This window comes from Choloepus didactylus, chromosome 1, assembly GCF_015220235.1.
Source record: "Choloepus didactylus isolate mChoDid1 chromosome 1, mChoDid1.pri, whole genome shotgun sequence".
In the NCBI taxonomy this organism is placed as follows: Eukaryota; Metazoa; Chordata; class Mammalia; order Pilosa; family Megalonychidae; genus Choloepus; species Choloepus didactylus.
In genome coordinates this window covers 122,491,723-122,511,846 of record NC_051307.1, presented here as the reverse complement: position 1 = coordinate 122,511,846, position 20,124 = coordinate 122,491,723, and the positions used below count along the sequence as shown (strand labels likewise).

Genomic DNA, 20,124 nt, shown 5'->3' with positions numbered 1-20,124 from the left:
CAGCATATCTCTACCACAGCACTCAATACACTATCTTGAAATTATCAGACCTTATTAAACTTGGTATCTTTAGTGCCAAGCACTGAGCCTGGCATCTAGGTAGCAGTTTAATGCCTCTAGTAGAGATTTTACTCAAGCTTGTTATAAAACATAGCTATTCTATGGATTGATGAGTTGTCAGCTACAAGGATAATTATTAGCGTGTTTAAAATGTGCTGAGCAACTCAGATGCGGCCTCTCTCTCTAAGCGAACACTGCAGGTGAACTCACTGCCTTCCCTCTATGTGGGGCATGACTCCCAGGGGTGTAACTCTCCCTGGCAATGTGGGACATGACTCCCGGGGATGGACCTGTACCCGGCATCGTGGGATTGAGAAAGACTTCCTGACCAAAGGGGGGAAGAGAAATGAAACAAAATAAAGTTTCAGTGGCTGAGAGATTTCAAATGGGGTTGGAGAGGACATTCTGGAGATTATTCTTATGCGTTATAAGAATATGAGATGTTTTGGGTGTTCTTTTTCACTTTTATTTTTATTCTTATTTTCATTTTTATTTCTTGGAGTTAGTGAAAGTTTAAAAAATTGATTGTGGTGATGAATGCACAACTATATGCTGATACTGTGAACAACTGATTGTACACTTTGGATGACTGTGTGGTATATGAATGTATCTTGAAAAAATTGCATTAAAAATGTTCTGAGCACCTACTGTTGTATTTTGCCATTTTAAAATTTAAAAAGTAACTTTGGCATTGGGTTCACCTTTCTAGGTAGATTGTACCCAAACAATTTTCTATTAATTAGGCTATTACAGGATAACAGAAGATCTGTTCACAGATATCTCATAGAACTTTATAGCACAGAAAGTAAACCTGAATGCATAGAAATTAAAAAAAAAATCATTTAAGAGGTCAGTGGATACCAAGAAACAATGCAGACTATGACAAAAGAATCTAACTGTATACAGATGTATGAAACAATCTCACTGAAGGGGGTGGGGAAAAGGTTCTGACCTAAGTAACTCTGGAAGAGAACACAGTCTAAGGAACTACAGTGAGCACTATACTCTAGTTGATAAAGGTGCTTCCCATAGGGGTATGGGATGACAATTTTGACCCTGCTATGCATGTGTACTAGAATTGAACAATTAAGTAAATGGATGGCAGATAAGTGGGAGACAGGTTTCTTACTGTTGAGTGGAAAGTTACAGACAAGCAAGGGGAAGAGCTAGTATGATCCATGTGGTAACTGATTAGAGTTGGAGACATCATAAGAACTCATTTAACTTAATATAGATAGACATGGTTACACATAGAAATACTGATAGATATTTGCATATACACGGGTTAGTGTACGCATACATATTTCCTTGCTCTGTCAGTTGAGAAAGTCTAAAAGAAATGACATCTCAGTAGCAGTGAGCATATTTAGTGCTCAGATCTTGGTTTCTAATACCATTCTCCAATAAAAGGTACCAGGGCTCCTTGGACAAATGCCTGATTCTAGGATTGGGACAGGAAACATATAAGCTGAGCTGGAGCATCTTGTAGTGCCAGGAAGAAAGGAAGTGCTCACACGCATGGGTGTGCACACACACACACACACTCTTAGTGATGGGATTATGTCAAAGGGGCAGAGGCTCTAACTAAAAAAGCTTCCAATGGTGAAAGCTAGAATAATTTGAGCAACAAAATAAAATAGCAGTGGATTATAATCCGAAGTACAAAATAAATATCCATGGGTGCATACTCATACAAATCAATGACTAAATAAAGTAATAAACAGAAACAAATATCCCATTCAGAAGAATTTAAAATTATCAAGATACTCCACACTAAAGGAGGAAGAGCCTAACTCCCTACATCTTAAGTGTGGCCTGAACATAATTAGTTCCTTCCAAAGAGTTCAGTATGGAAAGGGGGAAAGATAAAAAGAGTGACTTTCCAGTGGAGAAACCTGACAAGCACTACTTTAGCCAGGTGATCCAAGGGCACCATCAACACTCATAAATCATGTCGCTAGTCTGTACCCTTGATATGACGTGGTGAAAGTGGCACTTTGCACCTCTGTAGTCTTCCTCCCCCAAACCCATAACCCCAGTCTAATCACGAGAACAACATCAGACAAATTTCAGCAGAAGGCATCCAACGATATACCTAAGCAGTACTCAGCACTGCCAGGAGCGTCAAAAACAAGGTAACTCGGAGCAAGTGTCACAGCCAAAAGGAGCCTAAGGAGACGTGACGACTAAAGGTAAAGTGTGTCCTGGATGGGATCCTGAGACAGAAAAAGGACACTAGGTAAAGAACCAAGGAAATGTGAATAAACTACGGACTTTAGTTAATAATAATGTAACAAAATTGGTTCATTAATTTTAACAAAAGTGCCACATTAATGTAAGATGCTAATAATAGTGGAAACTGTGTGCAGGAAGGAGGAAATTATGGGAACTCTCTGTAGTCTCTGCTTATTTTTTCTGTAATCTACAACTGTTCTAAAAAGTGAAGTCCATTAATAATAAAAAAGAGAATACAAGGGCAATGATTTTAAAAAAAACACAAAAAGCATTAAGGCTGAAACAATAACTATAACATTTTATGGTTAAGGTGATCCTTAGTTGTAAAATTATTTTTCCAATATAGACTAGGTAGGAAAAATTGGCTGTCCAGAATCCTGTAAATATTGTAAGTAATAAAAACAAAAAGAAAATACCTCCACTGATTAGAAGGAAAACCACAGGAAATTGACTGTAATTAGGCCACAGATTTAGGACTATAATTTCCTCTAATTGGATTTGTCAAGGTGTTCCTGGAGGTATTGATTTAATTCCATTCAATACACATTTACTGAGCACCTGCTATATGAAAGTCCCCTGGTTTGGCACTGCAGAGTGGATAGAAAAACGGAACAAGATATGGTTCCCAAAACTAAAGAGGTTCGCATCCATACGTAACACAAATACTCAAATACAAGGCAGGAGGTAAATGAGAATGAGGGACAGAGAAATCGTTCCAAGAAAAAGCACGACATTGGCGATGTGCAAGGCATTTTTAGGGTCTGATGAAGTCCGTTTGGCTGGCTATGGACCCTAGTGACGACAAGAGTCGTGGTTCTGCAACATGAACCAGGCCAGTGTCTGAACAACGGGTGGGAGGACAGCGAGGCCTGAAGGCAGGGGACACTGCAGCAGCTGGGGTGAGAGGCAATGGGTCAGAACCATGGCCTTTTAGTGAGAATGGAAAGGAGGGAGCACAAAGATATTAAGTGGTTTTGGGTGGACGCATTGCATTATTTGTGAGTTTTAACAAAATGCATTGTCTGTCCTAGCAGTAGATGACCTAATGCTCAAAACTGTGCCTTCCATGTACTGTTCTGAACTGAAGCATGTGCTAGAACTTGAAGGAAGACACTAATATAATACAAAAAGATGCCTCTTCAGCTTGCCTGGTATGACGTAAATCAACTTATATGCCTTCTCTTTCCTATTCTATAAAGTTTTTATTTTTTTCCTGATCATAAAAGTAGTACCTTATCATAAGATTGGGAATATATATAAAATTAAAACCCCTCATAGCTGTAAATGACAGAGGCTATCACTTTTATACTTTGGGTCTATTTCCCCTACTCACTATTTTTCTGCACATGAGGCAACTGGAAATAGTTCAATTCATCAGTTAGGGGACACTACCTTAGCGCACTGTTAGATGCGCACTATTATAGGTTATACTATATACTCAAAATATGAAGGCAGCACTATACATGGAAAACGCTGTGGTTTTTAACATCAGAAGAATCCACAGCTGCTTATCTGAATGGCTGGTGCTCCATTTCTGAGAAGCTCTTTGGTATACACTTCATGATAGTGAAACATGCTGCAATGTCTTTTTATTTTCTGCTCTAAAGATACATAGCACAAAACATAGAGGTTTACCTTAACAATAGAAAATAAAGGTGATAAGAATGTATATAAGAAAGTTCTAGCTCCAAAATACCCTACTCTTAAAGAAACAACTGCTTTATAATGGATTTTTTTTAATAGTGTGAAGTTTCTCAGTCCTACAACTATCACACCACTAGGACATATATATTTTATATGCACACAAATATTTACATATTTACCAAACTGGAGTCTATACACACACAAACATACACATTTGTATCTTGCTTTTTTTCTTGTAATATCTCTCATACATATAATCAAATATTTTAAAATACTCTTTAATGGATCATCATTTAATCTAAAATTTGTCAATTCTTCAAGAATCATGTCAAGATTTGCCCCACTATAAGAATTTCATGATGGCCCTAGTTTACTATTTCTCACTTGGATATTAGTAATAGATCCTCTTAATTGCTTTATCAGTCTCTACTCTATCCTCTTTCCAAGTCATCTTCCTGGAATAATCCCCTTCAGACAGAGCACTGATCATGTAACTCCCCAGCTCAAAAACCTTTCACAGTTCCCCAATGCCCACTCGATAAAGCATACCCTTCTTAGTCTGGTTCCACTAGTCCAGATTTTGTCCCCCAGCACACCCTCCATTCCCACCAAACCCAAATTTCTGTGCCTTTATTTGAACTCTTCCCATTGCCCTGGATTCTACTATTGACCCATGGTCCTTTCTATTTTGATGACAAGTTATTTGTGTACCTGTCCTTCCCCAGGACTAGGCTATATAAACTCTTTGAAGTTAGGGCTTGCAATTTCAGTTCAGTGCAAGTAAATGTAAATCATGGTCACTGAAGATGAACAATATTCCTGACACCAAGCAAGGTGCTGAGAGCAGAAAGATGAATAAGACATAATCCCCACCCTCAGGAGTCTCACAGTCCAGGAGGGAGACAAACACAAATAAACAATCCTGATTCAAAGCACAGTGTGAAACTGCAGGAAGACACTCAAGAGACAGTGGTAGCACACAAAAGAGGATGGGCTCTACCTTTGCAAGTTGAGTTGCAGGTGGGTGGTTTCTAAAGAGAAAGGAGACTGCTAGACAACCAAGGTGGGATGGTTCAGGCAATGGTAGAGAGGAAGCAGAGCATGCACTATTCAGGGAATTATAGAAAGCAGGGCGTTTCTACAGTGGGGGAGACATCACAAATTTGCCTATAGAAGTAGGCACGGTGAATATCATTAATGGCCTTGCAAAATATGATAAGGGGCTTGAAACCAAGTGTGATTTAACATCTCTTCTAAGGCTGTCTTTGACTATTTTTCCAAATATTGATACTACTCTGCAGTTTTCCAGGTGTAATTTTGTGTCTCTCCAACTAGAATATAAACTTTTGGAAAGGAGAATGCATGCACACACTTCTTGAACTCTCAAAGCCCTCAGCATGGTGCCTAACACATAGTAGGGGTTTGAGCACTCTTGTAATTTGAAAAACTGATCTTGTCCTAACAGTTACATGCTCAGTGCTTAAAGGGAATTCAAAACATCCATTAGAAGAATTAACTAATGCTGAATCAAGACTGAAACCAAAAGGGCCAGCATGTTTTGTAGAAATGTTCTGGATTAGTGATTTTGCCTCTAGAAAAATCTCATTTGCTGTTAAAAAAGCAATTTAATGCACTTTGTTTCAAAATGTCATATTTTAGAATATTTATGATTGTCAGTAATTGGATAATCAACAGGAAAATAACAAGTAAGGATTTTCATCTATGCTAATTGGATTTGTCTCACAGAATTATTCGTATGTAGTGATGATGGTTAATCAATGGATGACACATCCCTGCAGACTGGCTGGCCCTGTCTCTGCAATCCTCAGTGGACAGGACGGTAATCTGTGACCTCAAATGGCATCTTCTTTATATGAAGTGTGTATGATATGATGAGCAATCCTAGCTGTTGGGCCAAAGAAATGGAGGTAAATTCAGGACGAAGTTGGAAAAGTTAGCATTACATTCTATCAAAGTATAGTAAACCAGGGTGAGAGCAGCTGCATGGAGTATGATGGTGGAAATATGTTTGTATGAATTGGGGAGGCAATATGGGATGGGGAGAGGAACTCTCATGGGATCCAGAATACCCTTCCCAGTCCAATCAGAAAATAAGTGCCCCCCCCCGCCCGACTCTACTACAAAATAGACCAAAAAAAAAAAAAGGCCACAAATACTTAGGGAGATTTAGATAGATACAAATATAGGTGTAAATATCCAAAATGAAGACTGCAAAGGGATTGACAGAAAATGTATGGACAGCAAGTCCCTGAAAAAAAGAATCAAGTAAAACAGAAAATGAAGATGATGAAGTATAAATCATAATAGGAGCATACTGAAACCAAATACTCAAAGTTTCTCTGCAGAATTATTTGACTCTTGACCCTCTGGCTGGGGTGCTAAACCACGTGGCCACATGCATCCTCCTTTCTTTTTATTGGGTGTGGGGTGGGGAGAAGTAATGGAGTGGTAGATCTCATGTTGCTTATTTTAATCCCTAAATATCATTTTCCATAATTTCATTCTTTCAGTTCCAGGAGGAAAGGCACAAGCGAACAGTCTAGTTGTCAATATTGTTTGCCCTGGAGATGACAAAAACCCAAGAAGGAGTCACTAAAGGCACAGTCAATCCAATGGCAATAGCTAGGTAAAGTGTATGCAGTCCTAGAAATGCTACATATTCTACATGACTGTGTCTATGGAGAGAGATAATTATAGAAGGAGGTTCTAATACAACCCTGAATCCCGAAAGATAATTTATCCTGCCAGAGACCTATAGACTATCTTATATTCAATTTGTATTTCTCGTCCTTTCGTGTGGTGACCAAACCCCTCCTGGCCTGCATTTAAAAAGCAGTCCTCTTACATCAGTCTGGGTATGTCGCTGACAGCCACCGTCCCGTCCTGGGTTTCGCTTTCTCCATCTTCCTCTTCTTCTTCACTACTTTCCGACTCTTCACTGGAGGAGGAGTAATCAGTCACCTTCTTCAGGGGACGGTTTGTTTCTTCAATCCGGAGTTCTCTTAATTCTTTGGCTAACGCCGTCAGATCCTACAAAAGAAACATGTGCTCAGCATATGAATTGCAGATAGCACCGAAACTACGTTTCTCAGTGCTCTAGCTTAAGCAACAAGAAAAAAGCTCTCTATAGAATGGTTACAAACATAGTTACTGCGTGGAACTAAGGAAACAATGTTTGTAGCATGTAGAAACTAGAAAGGAAAGATGAAATCAATTTACATTTTGTTTGAAACCAATAGCTAGACTGCGAACTGATCAATTCTGAATATATGTGTGTATATATGTGTATGTGCATTGCGTGTGTACACATACATACATTCATTGGATTCTCATTTTAATTTTGGAAGATGAAATTAGTCACCTTCAGAGTTAAGAGGAAAATATATAGGATGAGAAATTGTTCTCTAGTATTTTGGAACTTCTGCCCAACAAACAGTGATGGCCTTTTCCCGCCTAAGATTGTTGCTGTACCAAAAATCCACCATCAGTCCCAGAACAGAGCAATTCCCAAGGTTCCAGCCCCTACAATGACTCATTTGGCATGTCATCATCCCCTGGAGGGCAAAGGCACTGCATCAAATGATGGCCCACCCCAAAGCCTAGTGCCATGGAAATTTATAGCCGCAGAGCTGAGTTAATCAAGAGAAACAAACAAACAAACAAAAAAGGTCTCTTCCAGAATGACAGGTGTTTAATTTTCTTTTGTTTTAAATTCCAGTGACCTAGCAGAAGCCCTGGCTAAGAATACTAAAATAAATGCTCAAACACAAAAAGGAAGAGATAATTTTTCAGTTTTCCATGAGTATGATGAAACCTTTAGCCTTATGTGATATGATGACGTGGTAATTAATCACCAGGCATATTGCAGGCAGAGTGCGGAATAACTGTGACTACCTTTTATTTTACATGCTTTCAGAGCAATGCAGAGGAAGCAATTCTGCAAAAGCATGGAGCCTCTAATTCGCATGGGTTGAACTGCCCATGTCGCATAGCATGCAAATGAAGAAGAAGTAATTTGACATCAGTCTTACCATTTCTCCCTATATTAGTGACCCACGTGGGAATCAGAACATTCAGTGAGAGATGGGGTTAGGGAGAAAGAAACTTATTGAAAAATACTAAATCCCACAGTTTTCTTATGGCCATATTCTCTCTTTATTTCAATCCAGAAATGTGTCCAATTCACCAGCATAGGATTACAGTAATCCAGGTGATCTAAATGACATTGGATAATTTATTCTAATTGGCTAGAGGAAAACTTGTGGTAAATGTCCATAATAAAGTTACAATTATATTTTTATTTTGAAAATAACAGAAATCATGTTTCTTCCCTATGTCAGGCATTATTTTGGTTAAGACTGGGAAAGAAAACACTCGAGATGTTTTATTTGATTTCTATGAAATCAGAAGGGAAACAACAGTGACTTTAAAATTTGTCCTGAGGTTGCCTGAATTGAAGCCCTTAGAAACAGGAAGCTTCTAGAAATTCAAATTGTGCATTATGTACACAAACCTGCTTGCCAGGGCTTTTACACACATATACAAGTGCACACCCACATGGCCTCAGTCTCAGCAGATATATTTTCCACATCCACGAAAATGAAAACAGAATTGCTTTTGAAAAGGCACAACGGTGTTTGAATATAATGTATACTATTAAAGAAGAGGAGGAATACTACTATCACACAGGTAGAATTTCATGCAAATTTATAACTGGTTTCTTTGGCAGTAGGTCAAAATAGCAAAAACTAATATCTGGGTTTAAGCTTTTTACTTCTTATTTCCTCTTGACAATAGCCAATGCTTATTTTTATCAAATGGAGAAGAAATTGAGGGATATGCTATTCTTGAGTGCATTGGGAAAATATGCTCTAGATATTTGCTAAAGCCATGAAAGGAAAGGGATGTTATAATCCTCTCATCAAGTAAAATAATAACAAATTAGATGAATTTATTTTGTGCTTTGACTTCTACATGTTAAAACCATGCTGCTTCACTAAAATGTTGTCACTAGAAAGTACATTTTATTATAAATCAAAGAGAGAATATGGTTTAAGAGACTATTTCTAATGTCAATAATTCTGTGAGTAAAATATAATAATATTAGCTATGATTTATTTAAATTAATGATACATTTTCCTCATGGCTTGATTCTCCTCATCTCTGACATTTCAAAACAAGACAAAAAATATTAAAAAAAAAATCAGAACTATTTAGAAATATTTAGCTGGTCCAAAGCCCACTGATTTAAAGAAACTCTTACTTGTTAAGATGACCTAAAATTTTCTAAAAACCATATTTAGGAATACTTTAAAGTTCTGACCTGCTTTACAACTTCATTCTAATTAGAATATTTTTGTTTGACTCATTAAAAAGCTATCTTTACTGAAACATTAGAAATAATTGCAAATTCCTTTTAAGATTAACTGGCAACAGCTTGGAGGGTGAGACATATATGAAAATCCCAAGGAAACCATAATGAGCAACTTAAAAGTAATACCCCCAAAGAAAATTAATCTTTCATTGCCAATAGACTATATATTTAGCCGAAGTTCTGCTTCTTAATCATCCAGTCTGGAACAATTTATAATAACAAAGTGAAAGGAAATAGACATGATCTAAAATTGACACCACTGGGTTCAGATCCATTTTCATGCATTTAATTCTCTGACAATACCAATTTTCTCCATATAATGAGTCTGTGTGGTAATTTATTGCTTGACTGTCTCAAGCCTGGAGCTAAAATATATTAGAAAAGAGGAATAAAAGTGCTATTTTGCATGAAAATATTTGAGAGTGTATTACTAAAAAAGAAATATGGCAAAATTGCAAGATTTTTCTACTACAGAGTACATGTCAAGATAGTTAAGAGGCTTCTTTGGTGTAACATTTTTTAGAGTCAACTTGATATTATTTTTCAATCAAATAAGCTTATTCAATCTGACAATTAGGCACAACTCTGCCTAAAAACATGCTCCTTTAGGTCTCTTTTTAGAACCAACATAGGCTACAGAAATTTTAGTTCAATTTTTTGAACAATTATTTTGTTTAGAATTTTTAAGCTGATCTTTTCTTGCATGTGTTAAAAATAATTTATTTTCCTTTTAGGATATCTGAAGATGTGACATTGGGCAAGTCACTGAAATTCAGTATCCTTATCTGAAAAAAATGAGGGTCTGGGACCAATAGCTATTGATGAAGTTCCATCCAATCTGTGGTGCTCTCTGGAATTTTTCAGATTCCTACACACGAAACAAAAAAAATAGCGGTGAAGCCAGTGTTTGCTTCTGTATACAGTCCACAAGCCACATATTTAATTGTGCTAAAGTAAAAAGAATATTTACTTTCAAAAGTTGTATTAAGTAATCACAGATTATGCTGCAAAGTCTCTTATATTCCATTAGAAAGTAATGCCAAATTAATGGAGACTCTCCAGATTGATTTTTATTAAAAAATAAGCCACTAAATTAGCATTTACAAGCAACCATTTTTCAAAAACGAGTTTTAAAATTTTCCATTTCAATTCCTGGTTATCTAAATAGCAAAACAGCATTGTTAGAGAATTAAATGCATGAAAAGGGATCTGAACCCAATGGTGTCAATTTTAGATCAAGTCTATTTCCTTTCACTTTGTTATTATAAATTGTTCCAGACTGGATGATTAAGAAACAGAACTTCAGCTAAATATGTAGGCTATTGGCAATGAAAGATTAATTTTCTTTGGGGATATTACTTTTAAGTTGCTCATTATTGTTACCTTGGGATTTAGAAGGAAGCCCTATCAAAACCTAGGAATGGAGATGGGAGAACAGTTTAGCTCAGGGTTTTGCAACACTACTGACATTTTTTGCCAGATAACTCTTTGTTGTAGGCAGCTGTCATGTGCCTTGTAGGATGTTTAACAGCATCCCTGTCCTCTATCCACTAGATGCCACCAGCCCAGCCCCTCAAGTTGTGACAACAAAAACTGTTAATGTCTGGGGGAGAGAAGAATCATTCCCAGTTGAGAACCACTGGGTTAGACAGAACCAAATAATCCTGTAGTTTTAGTGGTTCAGGTCAGTGATACTCAAGGTGTAGGGTGATCAGAACCACGAGGAGGATTTTTCCAACAACATCTGCCCCCAGAGATTTTGGTGTGAAGCTCACACCCCCTCAATTATTTATATTTCTGTTGCCCCCTCTCATTTCTGTCCCATGTGCTGGTGTACTCCAACATAAATAAGCAGCACAATTTTTCAAAACCTAAAAGATCCTGGATTACAGAGATGAAAATGATGAGAGCCCTTCCCCTCATGGCAGCAGTCCCATGCCAATTTTTGGACTCATGAGATTTCCCCTGAGTTAACTGCACACACAACTTTTGCACCAGAACATCGTACTCTTTCTTCAACTGTTCTGGGAGGAAACTGATAAAAGTTGCAAAGCTCTCTGTCCTTCTCACTATTGCCAGGGAAGAGGCAAGGCTGTGGCACAAAGCAATTTAAAAACATTCTTTTCCCCCTCTATAAATGCCATCTGCACACTGCAGACATGTAGTCTCATTATTTTATAAGCAATAATCTCAGCTATCACAATCACTTTCTAAATCGCTGGTCATAATTCTGAAAAGGTGATGCATAAGAACATGCTTCTTCCACCTGCCAAAATAGCTCCATGCCTCAGGCTTGAATGACAGCCTCTTGGCTTTGTGCAGCTTTTGAAGGTCCTAAACAATTCTGTGAGTGAGGCACGGCAAGTGTTTTTATCTCCATTTTACCGATGTGGAAACTCTGGCCTAGAGGGGTTAAGAGACTTGTCCCCAGCCAGTTATTTACCGGGAAGCCAGGTTTTGAATACAGTTTGCTGACCCCAAAGCCAGTGCCTTTTCCATATCATTTCATAAAAATGTTGCTCAGCAGAAATACAGCCTTCAAGCCATAAAGATAGCCTTCAGATTCCATGCATTCAGGACTCTTTGCAAGGTCTGTCTTGAAAAAATTCCACTATCCTGTATTCATGCAGGTCTGACAAGCAGCAGAAAGACGGTCATCCTTTTCAGCAAGCTACCAACAATTGACAAAGCCGTCTATTTTTCTAGTGGAAAAATGTCCCTACAGATAAGGAAATAAAGACACTTTACTCACTAGGATTCATTAACTAAAGTCGATGTTACTGCTGACGCTATTGTTAATGTCCCACAAAATTAATCTAACAATACTGAGTAACTCCTTGTTCACAAATCACACACTTTAAATGTGGAGTGTCCTAGAAAGCTGTCTCTTTTCTTTGTTAGTAAAATCGCTCATAGCCATCCCCAAGCAAGGCTGGCGAGTCCAGGTTAAGAGCCCAGGCTTTCCTATTAGAAGATGCTGGAATGAGAAACTGTGCCATTAATAAAGCACTAAAGCTTGCGATTAGCCAGACTGGATCACTGGAAAAGTGACATTCTGGCTGAGAAGAAATTTCTTGAAAGCTTTACGCAGGTGTCTGAGGGTCTTTGGATGGCTTCCGTTAAAGGAGGCTCTCCTTCCAGCTTATAGTCCCAAATTAGAGAGCTGTAATCTATGGTCCCATTGGTCATCTTTTTGAATGTCAGCATCAGACAGTGAATTTTATATTTACATCTTGTGAAAATATGACCAAGAAAAGGTAATACTAACCTCATCTATAGCTTTCTTATAGCTCTGATATAAGAGGAACCCAATCCAGAGGAATCCACAGGAGGGGAAAAAGCCAGAAGAAATGCAAGCAGATTAGACACAAAATTGGAATAGTTAGTACAAAACTAATACATAAATAAATGCAAAGCAAACTTCAACCCAGAAGGATGCAAACTGCCTATCATTATCACACTAAGTAACACTTCCTTACTGTAAAATGTAAGCAGCAGAATGAACCAAAAAGACTTCATGTTTACTTCATAGAAAAATATTTTCAGAAAATTTTATATTATGTAAGTGTATAGTAACTCATCCCAAATTCAGTTTTAACTTTCAAATTTCAACCTCTATATCTTTTTCTTTAAGACTGTTCCGGGTTTGTCATGTTATCAATGGAGCCAAATTTCAGTCAGTCCCCTGCCAGACCATGATTGTCAGGTTTTGGCCCAGAAAATATAGTCATATGGTCCTAGAGGCAGAAAAAGTGTCAGAAAAACTGTTAAGATTAATTCATATGGAAAATAATATAGGGGGAAGGACAGAATAGATAAGAGAAACCCACAGATAATGCCCAAATCTCCTTAACCGCTAGTTTCAACATCTTTTTGCCAAAGCTGCTGAGCAGAAATTATGGAATGACATGAATTATTTCTCTTCTGTTTTATTTTTTAAAGGAGGGCTAGTGATCAGGAAAACATCAAAGGGCAGAAAACAGGAGGAAAAAGCAATCCAATATTGATTTGGCTCTTTCCTAATCAGGTATGACTCCTTCTAGCATCTATTTGTCTTACTCAATCCAAGTGTTGTCGTCGTTGTTTTCATAATAATGAGTGTATTCCCAATTGCTTTATCTTGAGAGTGGATTCTCTGGTAAATTAAGAGTTCAAAACTCGTAAGTGAGAAAAGCACTCACAGCTGGTCGACTGGGCCGGGTAATGTCCCTGGATTCCTCTGGTTTCACCTTGGAAGGCTCGTGGGGAAGCACAGGCGATCCTTCCGACTGACTGTTGGCTAGAGGGAGAAGCAGGGGGCCAAGAAAAATGATGACTGTCAAAAAGTGCTGGCTCAAGGTCTGGAGTTCTGTGATGAGTCATCCTTTAGGATTTTACCTAGTGGACAAGCTGTTCACTTAGGCAAATCCTCAAGTACAACAGCAAAAAAAAATAGCAAATGCTCAGGAAAACAAAATCAGGCAAAACCATTTAGGCTTATAACCTGGAAGCCACTAGTAATAATAACTGTAGCAACCACCATCCCTACCATTTACTGGGTTCTTCTTATTATTTGTCAGGCATAGTGCTAAATGTTTTTTCTCTGTCAGCTGTCTCATGTAATCCTGACTCCAACCCTATGACATGGCAGGATTTTCCTATTTTACAGCTGAACACAGGCTGAGAGAGATGACACAAGTGGCCTAAGGTCATGTGAAATTATAAGGGATTCTGTCTGATTTCTCAAAGCCCTATTCTCAGTCATACTTAACCAGCTTCTAAATTAAGTTTCCATGATTAGTTTCTTCTTTATCACTTACCCATAAAGATAGGTTATTTTGATGGAATTCTGTGAAAAAACCTCAAATTTATTCTATTTGGTGGAAGGGTTTTTAAATTGGGGATGGGGATTGTCTGGATATTTGGACCCTATAAGGAAGATAGAATGAGGTGGGGACATACGGGAGGGTGTTGGTGACAAGGGCAAGGGCAGGAGAATAGAGGTGCAGAGCAAGAATGGAGGAGGGCTCCCCAGTAGCCACAGGGGGAAAATCATCCTGTTTGATGACCCTATAGGTAAAGAAGAAGCAATTTTCCTGTTTTGTTTTAAACTATTTTTTCCTGCGCAATGATGTACCAGGGAGACAAGAACACATGTAGCCAGAGAACAAGGGGCCAAATGAAAGAAGATAAAAATTAAAGTGGTGAGAGGGCGGGGCAAAATGGCAGATTGGTGAGCTGTATGTTTTAGTTACTCCTCCAGGAAAGCAGGTAGAAAGCCAGGAACTGCGTGGACTGGACACCGCAGAGCAATTTGACTTTGGGCATACATCATACAACACTCATGAACATGTCAAACTGCTGAGATCAGTGAAATCTGTAAGTTTTTGTGGCCAGGGGACCCGCACTCCTCCCTGCCAGGCTCAGTCCCATGGTAGGAGGGGCCGTCAGCGCTGGGAAGGAGAAGGGAGAACTGCAGTGGCAGCCCTTATCAAAAACTCATTCTACTGATCCAAACTTCAACCATAGATAGACTGAGACCAGACACCAGAGAATCTGAGAGCAGCCAGCCCAGCAGAGAGGAGACAGGGATAGCAAAAAACAGCAAGAAAAACTCAAAAATAAAAGCGGAGGATTTTTGGAGTTCTGGTGAACATAGAAAGGGGAAGGGCAGATCTCAGGCCCTGAGGCTCATATGCAAATCCCAAAGAAAAACGGATCTCTCTGCCCCTTGGACCTTTCCTTAATGACCCTAATTGCTTTGTCTCTTACCATTTCAACAACCCATTAGATCTTCGAGGAGGGCTTTTCTTTTCTTTTTTTTTTTTTTTACCTTTTTTTTTTCACCTTTTTTTTTCTGCTTCTAAAACAATTACTCTAAGAAGCCCAATACAGAAAGCCTCAAAGACTTGCAATTTGGGCAGGTCAAGACAAGAGCAGAACTAAGGGAGCTCTGAGACAAAAGGCAATAATCCAGTGGCTGAGAAAACTCACTAACACCACAACTTCCCAAGAAAAGGGGGGTGTCCGCTCACAGCCATCATCCTGGTGGACAGGAAACACTCCTGCCCGTCGCCAGCCCCATAGCCCAGAGCTGCCCCAGACAACCCAGTGTGATGTAAGTGCTTCAGATAACATGCACACACCACAAAACTGGGCGTGGACATTAGCCTTCCCTGCACCCTCAGCTGGTTGTCCCAGAGTTGGGAAGGTGGAGCAGTGCGAATTAACAAAGCCCCATTCAGCCATCATTTCAGCAGACTGGGAGCCTCCCTACACAGCCCCGCAGCCCAGAACCACCCTGGGGGGACGACACTCACCTGTGACATAGCACAGTCATCCCTCAACAGAGGACCAGGGGGTGCACGACCTGGAAGAGGGACCCACTTGCAAGTCTCAGGAGCCATACGCCAATACCAAGGACTTGTGGGTCAGTGGCAGAGACAAACTGTGGCAGGACTGAACTGAAGGATTAGACTATTGCAGCAGCTTTAAAACTCCAGGAACACCATGGAGATTTCATTGTTAGAGCCACTACCCTTCCCTGACCGCCCAGACACACGCCCCATATACAGGGCGGGCAACACCAACTACACTGCAAGCTTGATACACCAATTGGACCCCACAAGACTCACTCCCCCACTCACCAAAAAGGCAAATCAGGGGAGAACTGGCTTGTGGAGAACAGGTGGCTTGTGGATGCCACCTGCTGGTTAGTTAGAGAAAGTGTACTTCATGAAGCTGTAGATTTGATAAATTAGAGATAAGGACTTCAATTGGTCTACAAATCCTAAAAGAACCCTATCAAGTTCATCAAATGCCAAGAGGCCAAAAACAACAGAAAATTATAAAGCACATGAAAAAACCAGATGATATGGATAACCCAAGCCCAGCACCCAAATCAAAAGATCAGAAGAGACAAAGTACATAGAGCAACTAATCAAAGAACTAAAGATGAACAATGAGGCCATAGTATGGGATACAAAGGATATCAAGAAGACCCTAGAAGAGCATAAAGAAGACATTGCAAGACTAAATTAAAAAATAGATGATCTTATAGAAATTAAAGAAACTGTTGACCAAATTAAAAAGATTCTGGATACTCATAGTACAAGACTAGAGGAAGTTGAACAACAAATCAGTGACCTGGAAGATGACAGAACGGAAAATGAAAGCAGAAAAGAAAGAATGGGGAAAAAATAGAAAAAATCGAAATGGACCTCAGGGATATGATAGATAATATAAAACATCCGAATATAAGACTCATTGGTGTTCCAGAAGGGGAAGAAAAGGGTAAAGGTCTAGGAGCAGTATTCAAAGAAATTGTTGGGAAAACTTCCCAAATCTTCTAAACAACATAAATACACAAATCATAAATGCCCAGCGAATTCCAAATAGAATAAATCCAAATAAACCCACTCCGAGACATATTCTGATCACATTGTCAAATACGGAAGAGAAGGAGCAAGTTCTGAAAGCAGCAAGAGAAAAGCAATTCACCACATACAAAGGAAACAGCATAAGACTAAGTAGTGACTACTCAGCAGCCACCATGGAGGCAAGAAGGCAGTGGCATGATAAAATTTAAAATTCTGAGTGAGAAAAATTTTCAACCAAGAATACTTTATCCAGCAAAGCTCTCCTTCAAATTTGAGGGAGAGCTTAAATTTTTCACAGACAAACAAATGCTGAGAGAATTTGCTAACAAGAGACCTGCCCTACTTGAGATACTAAAGGGAGCTCTACAGACAGAGAAACAAAGAAAGGACAGAGAGACTTGGAGAAAGGTTCAGTACTAAAGAGATTCGGTATGAGTACATTAAAGGATATTAACAGAGAGAGGGGAAAAATATATATGACAAACATAAACCAAAGGATAAGATGGCTGACTCAACAAATGCCTCACGGTTATAACGTTGAATGTAAATGGATTAAACTCCCCAATTAAAAGATATAGATTCGCAGAATGGATTAAAAAAAATGAACCATCAATATGTTGCATACAAGAGACTCATCTTAGACAAAGGGACACAAAGAAATTGAAAGTGAAAGGATAGAAAAAAATATTTCATGCAAGCTACAGCCAAAAGAAAGCAGGTATAGCAATGTTAATTTCAGATAAAACAGACTTTAAATGCAGGGATGTTTTGAGAGACAAAGAAGGTCACTACATACTAATAAAAGGGGCAATTCAACAAGAAGAAATAACAATCATAAATGTTTATGCACCCAATCAAGGCGCCACAAAATACATGAGAGAAACACTGGCAAAACTAAAGGAAGCAACCGACGTTTCCACAATAATTGTGGGAGACTTCAACACATCACTCTCTCCTATAGATAGGTCAACCAGACAGCAGACCAATAAGGAAATTGAAAACCTAAACAATCTGATAAATGAATTAGATTTAACAGACATATATAGAACATTACATCCCAAATCACCAGGATACACATTCTTCTCTAGTGCTCACAAAACTTTCTCCAGAACAGATCATATGCTGGGACATAAAACAAGGCTCAATAAATTTAAAAAGATTGAAATTATTCAAAGCATATTCTCCGACCACAATGGAATACAATTAGAAGTCAATAACCATCAGAGACTTAGAAAATTCACAAATACTTGGAGGTTAAACAACACACTCCTAAACAATCAGTGGGTTAAAGAAGAAATAGCAAGAGAAATTGCTAAATATATAGAGACAAATGAAAATGAGAACACAACATACCAAAATCTATGGGATGCAGCAAAAGCAGTACTGAGGAGGAAATTTTTAGCACTAAACGCATATATTAAAAAGGAAGAAAGAGCCAAAATCAAAGAACTAATGGATCAAGTGAAGAAGCTAGAAAATGAACAGCAAACCAGTCCTAAACCAAGTAGAAGAAAAGAAATAACAAGGATTAAAGCAGAAATAAATGACATAGAGAACAAAAAAACAATAGAGAGGAAAAATATCACCAAAAGTTGGTTGTTTGAGAAGATCAACAAGATTGACAAGCCCCTAGCTAGAATGACAAAATCAAAAAGAGAGAAGAACCATATAAACAAAATAATGAATGAAAAAGGTGACATAACTGCAGATCCCGAAGAAATTAAAAAAATTATGAGGATACTATGAACAACTGTATGGCAACAAACTGAATAATGTAGAGGAAATGGAAAATTTCCTGGAAACATATGAACCACATAGACTGACCAGAGAAGAAACAGAAGACCTCAATCAACCCATCACAAGCAAAGAGATCCAATCAGTCATCAAAAATCTTCCCACAAATAAATGCCCAGGGCCAGATGGCTTCACAGGGGAATTCTACCAAACTTTCCAGAAAGAACTGACACCAATCTTACTCAAACTCTTTCAAAACATTGAAGAAAATGGAACACTACCTAACTCATTTTATGAAGCTAACATCAATCTAATACCAAAACCAGGCAAAGATGCTACAAAAAAGGAAAACTACCGGCCAATCTCCCTAATGAATATGATGCAAAAATCCTCAACAAAATACTTGCAAATCGAATCCAAAAGCACATTAAAAAAATCATACACCATGACCAAGTGGGGTTCATTCCAGGCATGCAAGGATGGTTCAACATAAGAAAATCAATCAACGTATTACAACACATTAACAATTCGAAAGGGAAAAATCAATTGATCATCTCAATAGATGCTGAAAAAGCATTTGACAAAATCCAACAGCTGTTTTTGAAAAAAACACTTCAAAAAGTAGGAATTGAAGGAAACTTCCTCAACATGATAAAGAGCATATATGAAAAACCCACAGCCAGCACAGTACTCAATGGTGAGAGGCTGAAAGCCTTCCCTCTAAGATCAGGAACAAGACAAGGATGCCCGCTGTCACCACTGTTATTCAACATTGTGCTGGAAGTGCTAGCCAGGGCAATCCGGCAAGACAAAGAAATAAAAGGCATCCAAATTGGAAAAGAAGTAAAACTGTCATTGTTTGCAGATGATATGATCTTATATCTGGAAAACCCTGAGAAATCGATGATACAGCTACTAGAGCTAATAAACAAATTTAGCAAAGTAGCGGCATATAAGATTAATGCACATAAGTCAGTAATGTTTCTATATGCTAGAAATGAACAAACTGAAGAGCCACTCAAGAAAAAGATACCATTTTCAATAGCAACTAAAAAAATCAAGTACCTAGGAATAAACTTAATCAAAGATGTAAAAGACCTATACAAAGAAAACTACATAACTCTACTAAAAGAAATGGAAGGGGAACTTAAAAGATGGAAAAATATTCCACGTTCATGGATAGGAAGGCTAAATGTCATTAAGATGTCAATTCTACCCAAACTCATCTACAGATTCAATGCAATCCCAATCAAAATTCCAACAACCTACTTTGCACACTTGGAAAAGCTAGTTATCAAATTTATTTGGAAAAGGAAGATGCCTCGAATTGCTAAAGACACTCTAAAAAAGAAAAACGAAGTGGGAGGGCTTACATTCCCCAACTTTGAAGCTTATTATAAAGCCATAGTTGTCAAAACAGCATGGTAGTGGCACAAAGACAGACATATAGATCAATGGAATTGAATTGAGAATTCGGAGATAGACTCACAGATCTATGGCTGACTGATTTTTGATAAGGCCCCCAAAGTCACTGAACTGGGTCATAATAGTCTTTTCAACAAATGGGGCTGGGAGAGTTGGATATCCATATCCAAAAGAATGAAAGAGGACCCCTACCTCACCCCCTACACAAAAATTAACTCAAAATGGACCAAAGATCTCAATATAAAAGAAAGTACCATAAAACTCCTAGAAGAA

At 38.3% G+C, this 20,124-nt stretch overlaps 1 protein-coding gene across 7 annotated transcripts in view; it reads right to left on the bottom strand.

The window, feature by feature from the left end:
• TNIK (TRAF2 and NCK interacting kinase) overlaps positions 1-20,124 on the bottom strand; it is a 433,418-nt gene that overhangs the window by 43,247 nt on the left and 370,047 nt on the right. For 5 of the 7 annotated variants that reach the window (XM_037840750.1, XM_037840775.1, XM_037840728.1 and 2 more), the window contains 3 exons: positions 13,516-13,613; positions 12,603-12,626; positions 6,806-6,990 (listed from right to left, as the gene is read on the bottom strand). In XM_037840750.1, coding sequence (XP_037696678.1) covers positions 6,806-6,990; positions 12,603-12,626; positions 13,516-13,613 — 307 coding nt within the window. The remainder of the gene's footprint in view (positions 1-6,805; positions 6,991-12,602; positions 12,627-13,515; positions 13,614-20,124) is intronic. The other 2 variants (XM_037840735.1, XM_037840759.1) reach the window with 1 other exon arrangement.